The sequence below is a fragment of the Vidua macroura genome, chromosome 2 (assembly GCF_024509145.1).
Source record: "Vidua macroura isolate BioBank_ID:100142 chromosome 2, ASM2450914v1, whole genome shotgun sequence".
Taxonomy (NCBI): domain Eukaryota; kingdom Metazoa; phylum Chordata; class Aves; order Passeriformes; family Viduidae; genus Vidua; species Vidua macroura.
In genome coordinates this window covers 82,901,217-82,916,676 of record NC_071572.1, presented here as the reverse complement: position 1 = coordinate 82,916,676, position 15,460 = coordinate 82,901,217, and the positions used below count along the sequence as shown (strand labels likewise).

The window sequence follows — 15,460 nt, the reverse complement described above, 5'->3', positions numbered from 1 at the left end:
ACTGATCAGCACAATCCCCCTGTTCTCTGTTTAACTATTTTGTGTATTTTTCCTTCAGCAAACAATGGAACATACTGTGTTTTGACTTGCAGTAATGCTCACTGATAAAACTCTTCTGTTGTCACAATAATGTTGTTTCAATGTCAAGATTTCTATGTTCTTTGAGATTGAATGATGTTCTTATTTAACATGTGGTGTTGTGGTAAGATTATCTCAACTATAGTTCTTCCTTCAGTAAAAGATACCTTGAATTGTGTTGCTGTCCTACTAAACTGGTGTGAACCTCCTTACTGAAGACTCCTTGGTTCAAAGTCAGATCTCCAAAGGAATTAGGTGTATACAATTATTCCATCAACATCTTCCCCCACAAGTGGCTCTGTCTTTGCTGGAATAAGATCAGATGCCATATTTTTGTTCTTACTGCTTTTTTATTCCCCTCACTAGTACCTTACCATAATCTTGCTGGTTGCATTTTCTGTGACCTTTCAGATTTCAACCTCCCATTTCTGCTCCTTTTGTAAAGCCTCTCACTCTTGTGTTTTGTGTTTATCCACTACTTATTCAGTAAACATAAACTTTATATTTTGTAACTTTGCTGCATTTATTTTTCCATCTTTATTTCTATGCCTTTCTCTTTATTTTATGTTTTAATTGTTGGACATAATTCATCTGTGATACCAGACAAGAAGCCAGAGGATTATTAGTATAAATGCATTAAATGAGCCATTATTATTATGTGACAAGTAATCAACTTGACACGATGTATTCCAAATCTAAAGTCTAAGTGGTGAAGGAAGCTTTTATATGGTTTATGCAATTATGTGGTTTATGTTTACTTTAATTATCCCTATTTGATTGCTACACACTATATATCTTGCTGGAAGGCAAAATTATTGCAAATGCTTGCTGCAAAGTGCACCACTGAGAATATGGCAGGAATTTAATTTTAAGACCTGGTACTTAAGCATATAGACTAGGCTAGAATAATTTACTGTTCAGTTAAATGTACATTCTAAGTGTATGTGGAGTGTGATTTAACATTTTGATCCTGGTTCAAGGTTGCCATCCAGAAGTTACTTAATTTGTGGGAGTGTCCAGTAGAATTAGGATGCAGCTCAGAGACATGAATGACTTTTGATTACAGAAGCACAGATTCTGGATATATTACTTTTAGGAAAAAGGGGGTCACGTAATTTTGGACTTCACTGCATTAATTAAAGTCCTGTCTGTTCAGTTAGCTAATTTTTAACACATTCAAAATAATGTTTAATGAGCTAGAAAGAAATTGCAAGGCAGCTAGCTGAGGTTAAGGAAAGGTTAAAGTATCATGAATGAAAACTAAAATTATTCATTTTCGTGGCTCTCTTGAGCTGGATATCTAAGATATAATTCTTATTCATCTTTGTGCCAAATAAACTGTGGAGTAGTGATAAATTAAACTGCCTTCTGAGGATATGAGAGTCTGCTGTGGAATTAGGAGAAACTATGAATTATTTGGCAGTGTTAACATTTATTCAGTAGGAGAAAAGTAACCAGAATCCTTTATGTTTTGGGTTATCCCAGGTACATTTCCATGAGCCACTGTTTTAGAAATTACTCTATATCTTTTTTTGATTGCTGAAAGGAACTACTGTCACATGTAGCTCTAATGGTGTCTACTTCAAAGCAGAGAAGACTACCTGAAGTGTTGGGCATATCCATCTTGATTGTAAAAATGAATCCAGTAGGTCACTATCCTTGCTCTTTAATCTGTGTATTTAAAATATGCTTTTTTTCTGTGTTGCATTTATCAAGCTGGAGCTTTTAGGTACCATTCTTCTGCTTGCTAGTTTTAAGGATCCTTTCTTACACATATTTTGTTCCATATGTTAATACAAGCAGGCCATAACAAAGTTGCAGTTGGTGTACTCTTTCATAAACTAGAAAGACTGATGTTAGGAGGCATTTTCCAATACTTCATGTTTAAGATAATTTTTTTATACCCGGTATAAAAGAATGCTAACATTCATACAATCTCTTTCACATTTGTTTAGGTTAGAAGGGACCTTAAGGATCATTCAGTTCCAACTTCCCAGCAGTGAGCAGGGATACCTTACACTAGACCAGGTTGCTCAAAGTCGTGTCCAGCCTGACCTTGAACACTTCGAGAGATGGGGCATTCACAACTTCTCTGGGCAACTTCTTCCACTACTTCACTATGCTCTTGAAGCATTTCTTCCTATCTGATCTAAATCTGCCTGTTTTAGTTGAAAACCATTACCACTTGTTCTATCACTCCAGACAATTGAGAGAAGTCCCTGACCAGCTTTCTTGTAAGCCCCTTTTAGGTACTGGAACGTGCTATATCTCTCTTCTCTTATCCATCAAGAGGAAGGTAGTTTAAATTGTGCTTAGAATTGTGCTGGGCTTAGAAGTACACATTAAAATTTGGGAAGGTATCTTGGACTCATTGTCCAGAGATTTCTGAAGCCATGAACTCAGTTTCCACTGGCAACCAAAAGGACAGTGAAATTGTCAGAAAGCAAGACAAAAGGCATCATCTTGCTGCCATATAATCTTGTATTTTGACAAGGACATCCTGGGGTGAGAGAGAGTATATGGAGAAAAAGGAAGTGTTCTTTGACTTCAGCCCACATTCAGCTCTGGGGGAGTCAGTTTTTTATTAACACATGCTGGTAAATATATATGTCTTTAAAAGCCATTCCTTGCCAAAAGAAAAAAAAAAAACCTGATAGTTCCATGTAAAAATAAATAATACAGTAGCTATTTTCCCATGTTACTCTTACAATTTTCATTGGCAATTATCAGAGGAGTAAGAAGATAACTTATTATTTTCATTTACTTTTTCATTCTATACATAGTTGTTGTGTTTTGTTTTTTCATCAGTACCCCAAGTTCAACCCATCAGTTGAACCCCAAGGAAAGGAACAGCTTAGTTATTAAATGGTGCATATGCATAATATAGAGTGCTCTGCTCTTGCCATGAGGGAGCTGGAATGGCAATAATCACGATAAAAATAAACACACATATTGTTGTGAGCAATTGTTTTAGCTCAAATAACTGTCATTCTATATAACATAAAATTACAGGGGATAAGCACAATAGAAATAATGGCTATGATTAAATACAAAAAAAGTGCTTGATAGCAAAATATATGGCAAGAATACAGTATTACTGATTCAGTTACCAAAGTGCAGGGTAACATTTTAAATTCACCAGAGATAATCAGTCTTCAACTAGTTTGCAACAAAGGACTGTGTATAATAAAAACCATGAGAAGTTTTGTCAAAAGGATCTTGGGTCCTGTGGTTCTTGATTTTCTAACTTAAATCTAAAAGTCATGAACATAGAGCAAGTTCATGGAGCAAATTCAAAACCAATTCTCAGTGCTGAGTATTGCCCCTCTCACTTGCCAGCACATGGAGCATGTAACAAGGATGTAAGAAGTTAGTTACATCCTTAGGCAGTCAAGGTTTCATTTCTACTTGTTATTGAAGGTTCTTTCTTAGATAAAAGGGAACAAAGAGAGGTTATGACTAACTTTTTTTGTAACTTACTTATTCAGCTCTGTCACATGGAAGAGCTACACTTTGCAAATGAAGATCCTAGAAAAACTGGTGTGGTTATTTTCAGAATAGTTAATCTAAAGCTGGTCTTCTGTGTGTTGTGTTTGCAAACACTAGACAGGCTGAACCTCCTTTGAAGCTTTAGAGAAGATTGGAGAAGAAGTTTCAATGTAGGATATCATTAATACTTGCTGTTCTGTGTTTTGGAAAGGCTTAGCATTTCCATAAAGCTGCCTGCTGGTTTATGTAAGGCTATAAAGTTATCCCACAAGCTGAGAATCAAAATATTTTTTTCTAGTAATATCACAGAAAAAACATAGCAAAATACATTATGCAACAAAATGGACTATTATGTATATTCAGATATATGCCTGTGTATTTCTTAATGGAGACCACAAAACATTAAAGAGAAAATTTATGAGGCAGACCCTAACCACTCTGGTATAAAGTCAGGTTCATTTGGTCTCACACAGCAGTAGAGAGTAGGTAAGCATTCCTTATACTATAGGCTATAATGTATGGAGTAAGACTAGAAATCACCGAAATAATAGCTGGGATCAAAAAATATGTATAATAGCTAAAATCATAGTTAGCCTTTTTCCCTGAGTGGTGGTGAGTTGCACAGCAGCTTTTCAGGCACTAAAGCACCAAAGCACTTTCTGCATTTCTCTTTCAGTAAATGTATTTCTTCTACCTGCAGACCACTTTCCTGTGACCTGTTTAAAATATCTATTGTATTTATATCAATAAATTTCAAGAAAACCATTTCCTGGATGCCTCTAACGATATTTTTATCTGACACTGGAGAATTTGGATGATGCATGTACTAATATTATGTATATGCAAAAGAGACAAAAATTGAAGTTAGATAATAGGGAGTAAAGACATCAAACATATTTGAAGTCATGAAGAAAACCCCATGTAATTTCAGTTTCATCACTGTCATCTGAAGGAGTGACCCATAGCTTTTCTTTTTTTCAACCTCTCTCCTTCCACAAACTTCTCGTACTTGAAAATGGTACAGCATGAATGGATATTGGGCAGTGGGTACTGGACTGGATAGTATAAGTTAAAGAAAAAATCGTAAATAGTAAAATACTGGCACAAATAAGTTAATACTGTATTTTACTAACAGGGGATTGTAGCTTAGTCAATTCATTGAGAAATTCCAAGCTGTTGGGCATGTAGAAGATGCAGGAAATGTTTTGAGGAAAATTGGCTGAGAAGTTTATGTTCTGCTTCTTTAGTCTTCACAATTCAGAGTGCAGCTCTGCTGCAAGCCAGTGCTGGTGACAGCTTCTGCAAAGGTGGTGTATGAAGTTAAAGTGAAATTCTAAAATTGACTTTAAAAAAATCTACAAGTAACAGAGTCCTGATACTTATGCTTATGGACAGAGTCCATAAAATACATTCCTTGGTGCTGTCAGTTCCGTGTCTGAATCAGGAAAGTCATGATACCATGTTTCTCACTGATGCACTTCAGGTAGCGATGAAATTAGAGGACCTTGAAGAGGCTTTATAGAAGCCAGTGGTTGACAGTATGACCAAAGAGGGATAGTGCATATTTTGGAGAGTTGGATAATGCACAAGGTGTCAGTAATTGCTTAAAGAACCACTTCACTCTTCTTTGTTTGTGAAAGCATAAATCTTGCGTGGGATAGTGAACATTAGGAAAGTATTACCTGGGTTTTGATGCAATTCACAGGAAATGAAAATATAAGAATTATCTATTGCTGTTCTTCTTCTGCAGGAAAACACCTGCTCTTTTAAAATAAGCTTTTATACTTTTGTTGTCCTCTATTTGGAATTCATGCTGTGATCGTCAGTATTGCCTGGGCTATTTAAAATTTCAACTGGCTACTTGTATGTGTTGAGAGGGCCTGAGAGAGATTGTGCTTGTATGTCCTTTCAAGGTCTCTTTTTATTATTAATTTCGTAGTTTCTTTTGCCATTTTCTCATCACAAAGTTCATTTGTTTGGAATCCCTACACTGTGTAGCAGTATTAAATATTTAATTTCTTTCATGTGCATAGAACCATGGAAAATTGGAGTTTCATATAAATGAAATAGTTTCCTAAGGTAAAATTTCAGTTTTGCAATATAAAAAAATCTATTTTTTTCTAAAAAAACCCAAAACTTTGTCATAAACACTGTTAAGATAAAGCATAGGAAAAAGTAATTTTGAAGGACAAAGACTTTTAATATTTATAAGGATTTCACTTGCAGAAATATTAACTGAATTATTGGTAATAATAGCGCATTTTGAGAGCATGAGAATTTATACAGCTGGACATAATTTTCAGCTTTTTATAGCTGAACAAGTCTTTCAACCTTAGTATCAGTAGGTTTACAAAACAAAACTTAACTATTTTTTGCTTTTTCCATTTTGATAGAAATTCTTCTGTGCTGATTTACTCCTGCATTGGAGTACTTTCGAGCATGGTGTACTGTTTAAATTTTGGATCAAAGGAATTGATTAGAGTGTTTAAGCTTTTATTTATAAATGAACGTGAACTTTTTGAGGTCAGTAACTTTTTATCTAGTTAGTTACTTTTTGAACGCCAAAGTTGCACTAGAATCTTGAGACTTGTTCAAAGACCAGTGAGTTATTTAAAATGTAATTTAGTTTGACCTTAAATTGATATAGTATGTGCAATGAAGTAATTTACTACAGCTCATGATTTAGAATTGAGTTTCTTAAACAGGAGCTTTTAAAAATAACAGTCTTGGGTAATTGAGTATATAATTGTAGTTCCCTTAGTTTCATAATTCCATAGCCTTTTCAGAAGGTTGCAATTTGGTTTTCATCACATCTTTTTAAATCAATATAGAACTGTAATGATGCAAACTATGATGCAAAGGAGAGAGATATTATTTGCTCTCCAGTGGTGGGTGCTGGTGTTGGCTGCAGCACCACTGCAGAGCTGCAGACTAGGTGATGTGTCTGCCTGACCTCTAACTCAGTGAGGAGGGATGATGGCAAAGCTTAAAACAATCCACTGGGGATCTGGGAGTTTCTGTAGCTCATGCAGGAAAGGCATATTTTGCGGGGAGAGGTTACACAAAGTAGGGCCAAACAGCTGAATGGCGGGGAAAATATGATAGCATCATTTTTTCCTGGAGACCCATTGCCTTCAGGAATGAGAGAGTACTGATGGTGCTGGAAACCATCTGAAAGTCTGAAACATCTTTCTGATCCCAAGGAAGTTCCAATCAACAACATTCACAGATGGAGAGACTAGAGCAGTTTGATATAGCTGTTAGTAGTTTATGTGCTAAGCTGGTCAGTGCATGCACTGATTATCTCAGATGGATTTAGCTTCTTTCTTTACAGGTTCAAATCTTTTGTTCTGAACAAAAATTGATTTTTGTGTGTGCTTCTACATTCCAAAATTTAATTGTATTGTCTCCTGTGTTTATTTGGAAATTAAGAGACAAATTGCACAATCTGTTTCAATGTTGTACTTATGCTATTGGGAATAAACAAATTCAGACCTTTAATTTTGCAACTGTATATCTCATTTACAAGTGTAGCAGCCAGGATCTGAGATTTCCATAAGTAGAAAACAAGTATTCTACAGTAGTGTAAATAGTGGGTAAACTTCTGTGATCTTTTCCAATAACTTGTTTTACAGATACAGGCAATAGCTTCTCATCCTTCTAAGAGACAGCAGAGAATTCAAAACCAAGCAAAACTTTTCCCTTTAACAGGCATTTGAATTGATTTTTCAATTGTTCATGTTGGGAATGTGATTGGATTTCCTTTCCAAAGCATTTAAAGCAGAGGCTTTCTGCTATCAGAGTCATCAAGTCCCATCCATTCCAGGATTTTCATAGGCTATGTATGGTGGTTTTCAACCTGGATTTTGAAATGTCAAGCACTGCAGCAGTGTTGTACTAAAGACACTCCATGTACTTCTAGGGAATGACTCCCAACCATTATGGTCCCACAGTATTGTTTGCATCTCCATCTTTTTAGTGTGGGGATTTGCTCTCCCCTGAAGTTTGTCTGTAAGTGGTGGGGTACTCCTACAATCTAGCACATGGGAGAATATTTTTTTTAAATGACAAGGAGATATTTTTTTTGTAAAAAGTATATTTCAATATAAAATGCAGAGTCCTGTTAAAGACAGTGCCTTCACAGCACAGAAAGAAGGCAGAGAGCCCAGTCAAGACCAGGCTAACACTGCACATTGCTGGGAGTGGAAGACATGCTGCAGCATCTCAATTAAGTCTAGTTTAATTACCCTGCTATATAATCAGGTAGTAATTCTGTCTTATGGACCAAATTGCAATTATTTCTCCATTTCCATTTCATTCCAGTGACCTTCATGTGAGAAAGCTGAAAACTATAATGTAATTGTAGGGATTTTTCTGTTCTATAAATGCTGATGCTTATCAATCAATATGTAATAAAAAAAATCCCTTAAATAACTGAAAGTTTTAATTAGATGTTTAGTAAAAAAAAATCTTCCTAGCCATTGACCCAATCCCAAGCCAGTGAATTGAGTGAAGTGTTTAGGACTGAGCCTTCATGTGTGTGGTTTTTATAGATCCTGAAGGATAAGATGCATGAACAAATCTGGGATCTGTAGCAGTTTCCTGCAAACAAATGGGAAAATATGAATCCTTATTTTAGAGAAGTGAAAGACATTCTTGGTTATAAAGGGAGAAGAGACATAGTGTATGTGAGATGATGTGTCAGGAAGAAAAATGTTTAACAGCTATAAGAGAAAGTGTGGAAGTGGATTAGTACAAATTACAAAATGCTGTTCATGAGTATCAAATAATCAGATAGTTTCTTCTGAAATTGGCAGTATTGTAACTTTGTTAAAGAAACATACAGTGTATTAAGACTGAAGTTCTATGATCAACATCTTCTTTATTGTGATACAAGAACAGAGAGCATAAGAATACATACGTTTGGCTAAAATCTCAAATACAACTTTTTCCTAAGTTTGTTGTTTGGGTTTTTTTACACAGAATTTTGCTATGGGCTAAGACAGAACACATTACACAGATGTAAGGTTTTATTAATAAAGCCTAATATTATATGAGTATAATTCAAGTACAATGCAGTTGTTAGTAGTCCAGTTACAATGACACTAACACTCATAGCCCAAGTTAATTATGAAATTATATTTCATAATTAGATATTTCTATCTAATTATAGATAGAAAAGCTATATGCAATGTGAATTTGCTGTGCAGAATGGAAGGTTGCTTAGTGGGTACATGGACTTAATAGATTATTAACATGTACTGTAGTCTCAGAACTAAGCTAGAAAAAGTTAGGGAAAAGTCAGTTTGACTGTTTGATGGCTAAAGAATTGTTCTCATGGTTAAAACAAGCTAAAATCAGCTCAGGCTAATACAAGTCCAGACAAATCCAGAGACCCTGTGCTCTGAGAGTGTACAAAGCCTGTGGACTTTTTCTGATTATAGCAAAATAATATTTAATTAAGTTGCATTTTAAAATATCGCTTTGAATGCTGACAAATTGCATGCAAAACTGTTGGAAAAATTTACTTGAAATATATCAGATATTTTAAAGACTACATACTCTATTTACAACACAGTTCTGTACCAAGTTTTGTAGCAAAAGAATCTTCCCTTTGCTTGGATAAAAAACCTGCATTCTGTCAGTTCCCAACTTGTAAAATGTTCTCCTGTGTCCTCATATTACCATGTGCTCTTGGTACATGATGTATTCATGGAAGAACTGAATATTACATTCTATTGTTACAAACCAGATGTAAAATTTGAGTCTTCATCAACGTTAAATATAATTTTATTTATTTATTTTTTTCAATGTGGACAAAGGGTTATTTCTGTTTGTCCTTGATCTACATCAACAGCATCTTTTCTCCCTGGAATAGCAATGCTAGTTTGTATGTTTTTGTCTTGTGGAGCTATAAAACATGTTACTTACACTGTCTGCATTGTGCCTTCTCTGTAGAGGATGGCCACTGAGCTTGTGATGCGTATACATACTAGGATAATTAGATGTTTCTTTGTTACCATCTTATGTTCTTGCCACCTACTTGCTTGTCCAAGTGCTCTCAAGAGATGCCCTAATCATTAGGTACTTTGGAGTTCTGGGGAATCAGTGCCATTTAGCACGTATGTGACTCATTGCAAACACTTCGGTTTTGCCTGGCATTCTCACAATGCAGTTAATGACCTCGGAAGGTCCAGGCTCTAGAGAAAAAGAAACACTCTTTGGTCATTTAAAAAGAATCTCAGTATCAAGATAATTAGACACAGGGTATCTAGGACAGTATAAAATACAGACTTCTGTGTTGTTAAAAATGCTGGTATTCAAATGCTGGCATTTACAGTGCCTGTCTTTGAGAATTGCACATAATTTACAATCATACAAGCTTGGAAAGTCTTCTAGTTCTTCTTGTGTGGTATAAAATCCATTACATTAATAGATTAAATTGTTTCACTCTGTTTATTTTGTAAGTACCCAAAATCAGATTAATGAAAATATGCAATCCCTTAAACCTTCATTAGTTATAATGTCACACTGAAAAAGGTAAATGCTTTTATTACCAAGTTCATGCAAGTACTTACTCAGTTTAGACTTTATGATGTCAACCTTTATTCTGTCTTACTTTATGCTCAGTATTGCCATTTAAATTAGTCATGTTCTTCTAATCTGTCCATGCAACTCTATGTCCTTTATGTGGTCAATTTTTATTTATTTGTACATTTTATCAGCCTCAAATAAAAACATATAAAAACATATTTATGTTTTTATTTGAAGCTGATACAGGTTTCTTTTACTTTTGAAAAATACTGAACTTTTGAATTGTTCATATATTTGTGCTATTTTATTCACCTTTCCAGTCATAAATTCCAATAATAAAAAACAAACAAACAAACAAACCTGGGAAAAATATGTAAATAGCACATGTATATAAGCAGTTCCATTATACAAATAAAAAACAAAACAGTCTTTGCATGAAAACATGAGAGCAAATCTAGAGTCATAGGACAGTAGAGGTAGGAAGGAAGGCATCCTGGAGGACCTTGTCAGGCCTGCTGTCCTGCTCAGGTGTTTTTTGAGTACCTCCAAGGATGGAGACTACACAGCCGCTCTGGGTGACTAGCTCTGGTGTTGACCACTGTCACAGGGAAGATGTTGTTTCTTATGTTCAGGAAGAAATTATTGTGTGTGGTTTCAGTTTGTGTCTGCTGCCTATTGTCCTCTGACTGGGCAGCATTTCGACACTTCTGACTCTTTATTCTGTGTTTATTCCCATGAGGTAAGTGTACACATTGACAAAGTCTTCCTGAGACATCTCTTCTCCAGGCTGAACAGTCCCTGCTCTCTAAGCTCTCTCATGAATAATGCTCAATCCTTGAGTCATCCTTGTGGCTCTTCATCAAACATGCACCAATCAGTATGTTCGTGAGCTATGCAGGTGTACATCCTTTGAGTCTAAAAATACAATTTTAAAATGCATTTAAGACTGTTTTAAGATGTGTTTTAACTGTGTTTTAAGAACAAACTTTCTTTAGATCTCAGTTCTCCTTGTTCTTAAAGCTAATGCAATACTTTGAAAATTCAGCCTAAATCTTGGAGACATTTGAAATAAAGACGAGGAAGGGTTCAGAAGAGTAAATATGAGATTTAGTTGAAAAAGCAGTACATTTTAAAATCCCAGTATTTCCTGTGTAAGGTTATGAGTCACAACTCAGTGGAACACTTGATACAGTGACATAGAAGCCCTTAAGACATCTTTATTAGTGAAAGAGGTATAGGGCACAAGTAGCCAGTTCCTTAAAACTCCTCATATAAACATGAAAGGTTTTTATATTTATGGCCAGTCAAATAGTAAGGTATATGTGGTAGAATGTGACTAAATTATAAATTCTCCTTATATTGCCCAGGTTTGTAAGATGACAGCATTTTAAGGAATGAAAACCTGCAATTGATATAGCCTAGATCAAGACAATTATCTCATTTTCTGAAGTGCTTAGCCACACAACAAATGTAACTGAATAAAAGTGGTGACTGCTTGGTGATTGACATTTCTGATATCCAGTAGATGTTAAAATTGTTTTCACAGTTTAGTTCCTGATACCTGTCAGTGAGAAACATTACTAGTGTGAGGTTATTCAGCAAATTTGAAGCATCCACCTGTAGGTAACAAGATAGATTTGATCCTTCAGCTTTGCAGTAATTTGGAAATGTTTTCAAAATCAATACATGCACTGAACAGCAGAGGTAATAAAAGGATTTAGCTCTCACAGAGTGCTTGCAGGTGTTGGACTCATGTCTATCATGCTTTATAAGTGCTTGTAGTTTTTGAGTGGTTCCTGCTAGTGAAGAGTGAGTACACACTGTTTGTACCTTCCTGTGCCATTAGATCTGGAGCTCCATAGCACTGGTCTGCTCTAGGCTTCTCTTTCTCCTTCTCCCAGCCTCTTAAAGAAGATAATGCTTTCCCCTTTCCATAGCATATTTTTCCTCTAACTGCTGGTTCCTGTTGCCTTGAGACCTCCATAGGCAAAAATGAGTTCTGGAGCTGAATCCATTAGTTCCTATTTATGTAGGCAGTAGAGATGCTGTTGCAAGAGTGAACTAGGAATATTTTGCTACCAGAAAATGTTACATCTTCCTGATGAGTTGCTTGTTATCTCTCAGAAAAGACTCAAAATTGCATACATAAAAACTTTTAAAATTTGCTGTTTTGGTATATGTTAGAACTCCATAGCATTTTAGCTTAATTTTTTCTGAGTCACACAGATCTACCCTATCTAGCTTAAATCACAAGACCAGACTCATTCAGTTCAACATTCGATACTTCCCTGTTACGCTAAAATTAGGAGCATCTCTGTCGTCAGCATCCTTTGGAGAGGACAAAGGCAATTTCAAATCATAGATGAGCTCAACTCTGCTTTGAGGGATGTGACCTCTCACACAGGCAAAGCAGTGGTTGCAGCAGAAAGTTGGAGAAACAAGATAATAATTACCAAAGTGACATGACTGCAGATAGAAAAATATGCAAACATTTCATTTTAAAAATACACCTAAAACATTCTCAAGGTTGTTCTGTTTACATAAGCATATTTCATGAAATATCTGATGATGACGCAAATGGTATGTAGAGGTGCTTCCTGTGAGTGAATCAGTCTTCCAAATTCAGCCCACTTAAACTTGATACAGGAATGTACTCTCAGGCATATGAAACCTTCTTTCATTTTCTAGTGGTGTAACTAGATCTTTATGTGGTCTGCTTTTCATTGTATGAAGAGTCAATTCTGGTAAAGTGTCCAGATTTTAATTCTTTTAAATTCTTTTAATTCTTTTAACAGTTACTGGGTTTTGTCAGATGGTCATGACAAACAACAAGAGGAGAGTTGGTCTTGTTAAAATGGTGAGGGTTGAAGTACCTCAGTCACAGTTTTGCAGTACTGTGATGAAATTACATTACACTTGCAATTTTCCAAAGGCAATTCCAGTGTGGAAAATTGATGCTGGTGCTTCACATGCGTCATGATTGTAGAGCACCTTGCAAACTTGAGTTAGGTAAACATCACTTTTACAATAGATAAATGATTTGTAAAATACTGTTGGGTTTGCAAATTAACCTGCTCTCAGAAAATAGCAGCAACAACACTCTTTAACCCAAAATAATTTACAATACATTGTTTAGTGGTTAGGAGAACAAAACTTGATGCAAAAATCTAAGTATGGTGATGATTTACATCTCATTGCTCAATTTTTAGAAACACAAAGAGGGGAAGAAGCCACAGAAGCGAGGTGTCCCATAGTGTGCTGAAGCAGAGCTGTATTGTGAATTCTAGGAGCAGAATGGATTACCAGTAGAAGTTCTCTGGGGAGAGATTTTCAGCAATTCTGTGATACTGTTCATTTCAAACCCTTGTTCTCCAAATGGTTTTGTAGTATTTCATACTGTGATTTTTTTTTAATGTGATGAATTAAAGTCTTCATTGGCATCACTTATGCCATACACAAGTTAGAAAATACATTTATTAGAGATTATTTGTGAGATCTTTCACTGCACTCAAGTTAGGAATTACTATGCTGCAAGAAACATGTTATATACTGAGATCTATGGCATCATTGCTGCATTTTTAAATTCAGGCTTCTTAAACCAATAAATGAAATTGAAAATCTTCCCAGGGATTTCTTACTCATAATCAATCATGATCATAATCAATCATTTCTAAGCATATCTACTTTAGCTGATAAAGGATACCTTGGACAGTTCTTTCCTGCACAGAAAGAAATACAATATAATAAAAACGAAATAATTTTCCTACCTTATCCTATTCCAGAGGAGCTAAAATCTGAGTCTGTGGAATTCTGTGTTTTGGTTGATGAAATGAGGAAATAAAGGGATGAGAGAGAAAAAGGTGAAATGTATCTACCCCAGTCCTTACTAACTATAATGCTTCTAAAAGCAGAGACATTTCTCAAGTTGCTTTTGTAAAAAAACTTAAGGATAAACAAAAATAGATTTAGTAAGCTTTGTATCCATCACGTATTTGTATCCATCATCTATTCCTGTTGAGGGAAAACCCCCGAACTATGGCGTCCTGAGGGAACAGGTGTGTATCATTTGTGTGTTAAATATCACTGCACTGATTTAAATTGAGTTATTTGGGAGGCTTCCATTTACATTGGAGAATGTGGTGGAAACTTCATTCTTCTTATATTCAGATTAGAAGGAAATCCATGATTGCCCTTAGCACTGGCTTTTCAAGGTACCCATGGAAGGCAGAACTTAGTGCAAATACCTGTAGAGGACTAAACTTTCTAAGGAAGTTATTTAAATTAAACTAAATAAGGAAGTTATTTAAAGCTAGTGTGAGTGGTGTGATGATGAGAGCTGTCAATATAGATGCTTACTTAAGTTGGAAATGGGGTATGGGATTTTAGTTCAATTGAAGCAAAGGGGAAGGAAAATGATAAATATGCTACACTTCAGTGTTTTACATTTTAATCAAATCCTGCAGCTAGAAAATGAGCATTTACCAAATCGCTCTCAAATAAAACTTAGGAATCATGATTTTTTTTAGTGTTTCTTCCAGCCTTTTTTCCCTGTTGATTATATACATTTTTGTCAATATGATAGTGTGAATGCTGAAAAATTGCATGGATTTTGACCTGAAAATCTGGTATTATTTGAAAACAGTCAAACACATTCAATATGCAGAATGCAGTTTTATATTCAAGTCTGGTCTCAAATTGTGTTATTTTGTATTCCATAGTTTTGCTATGAAGCTTTGACATTATGAAATCATGAAATCAAGATTGCCTGTACAGTCTTTATCCTTCCTGTTATCAAAAGAGCAAATGATATTCTATATATACAAGTATATACATTGCTTTTATACTCTTCTGGTTGTCAAAGATTTGTGAAAAGCACTTTAAAGATGGAACGTAAGAGATCCCACTCTCACAAATAGACCACTAAGGCAGTGAATAGCATGAGTTTGTCCATATTATGATTTCAAGACCAGGCCCTTAAACATTCATCTGTACAATAAGGATGCAGAATGCATTCCTTGCTTTATTTTGTACTTCTGCAGTTTGGAGTCCTTTCATCTGTCCCTGGTACAGCTAACATAGGAATGGGGGGGGGGTTTGTCTTCCTATAAAAGTATTGCACATTTATTGAAATACCTTTCATGGAATGGGACTAATACCTTAACCCAAGTCAAAATCACAGAAGTCTATTGGAGTAAGAAGCAATATTCTTTCATTTTAAGCAAATGCTTATGAGCTAAAATAAATAGGCTTATCAAGCTTTATTTTTCATTTCCTGCCCAATTCTGTCAGGATTTTAGTCATCGAATTTCTGAAACATCATCCTCCAAAAAATCTAACTGTATTTCTGCATTTTCTTTTC

At 35.2% G+C, this 15,460-nt stretch overlaps 1 protein-coding gene across 3 annotated transcripts in view; it reads left to right on the top strand.

The window, feature by feature from the left end:
• The window catches only part of SLC36A4 (solute carrier family 36 member 4), a 132,013-nt gene that overhangs the window by 94,196 nt on the left and 22,357 nt on the right, over window positions 1-15,460 (top strand). Inside the window, exon 11 of one of the 3 annotated variants that reach the window (XM_053971376.1) lies at window positions 13,311-13,571. The exons of the other annotated variants lie outside the window; for them this stretch is intronic. Coding sequence (XP_053827351.1) covers window positions 13,311-13,312 — 2 coding nt within the window. The 3' untranslated portion in view covers window positions 13,313-13,571. Of the gene's footprint in view, window positions 1-13,310; window positions 13,572-15,460 lie in introns of those variants that run through there. 3 annotated transcript variants of the gene reach the window in all.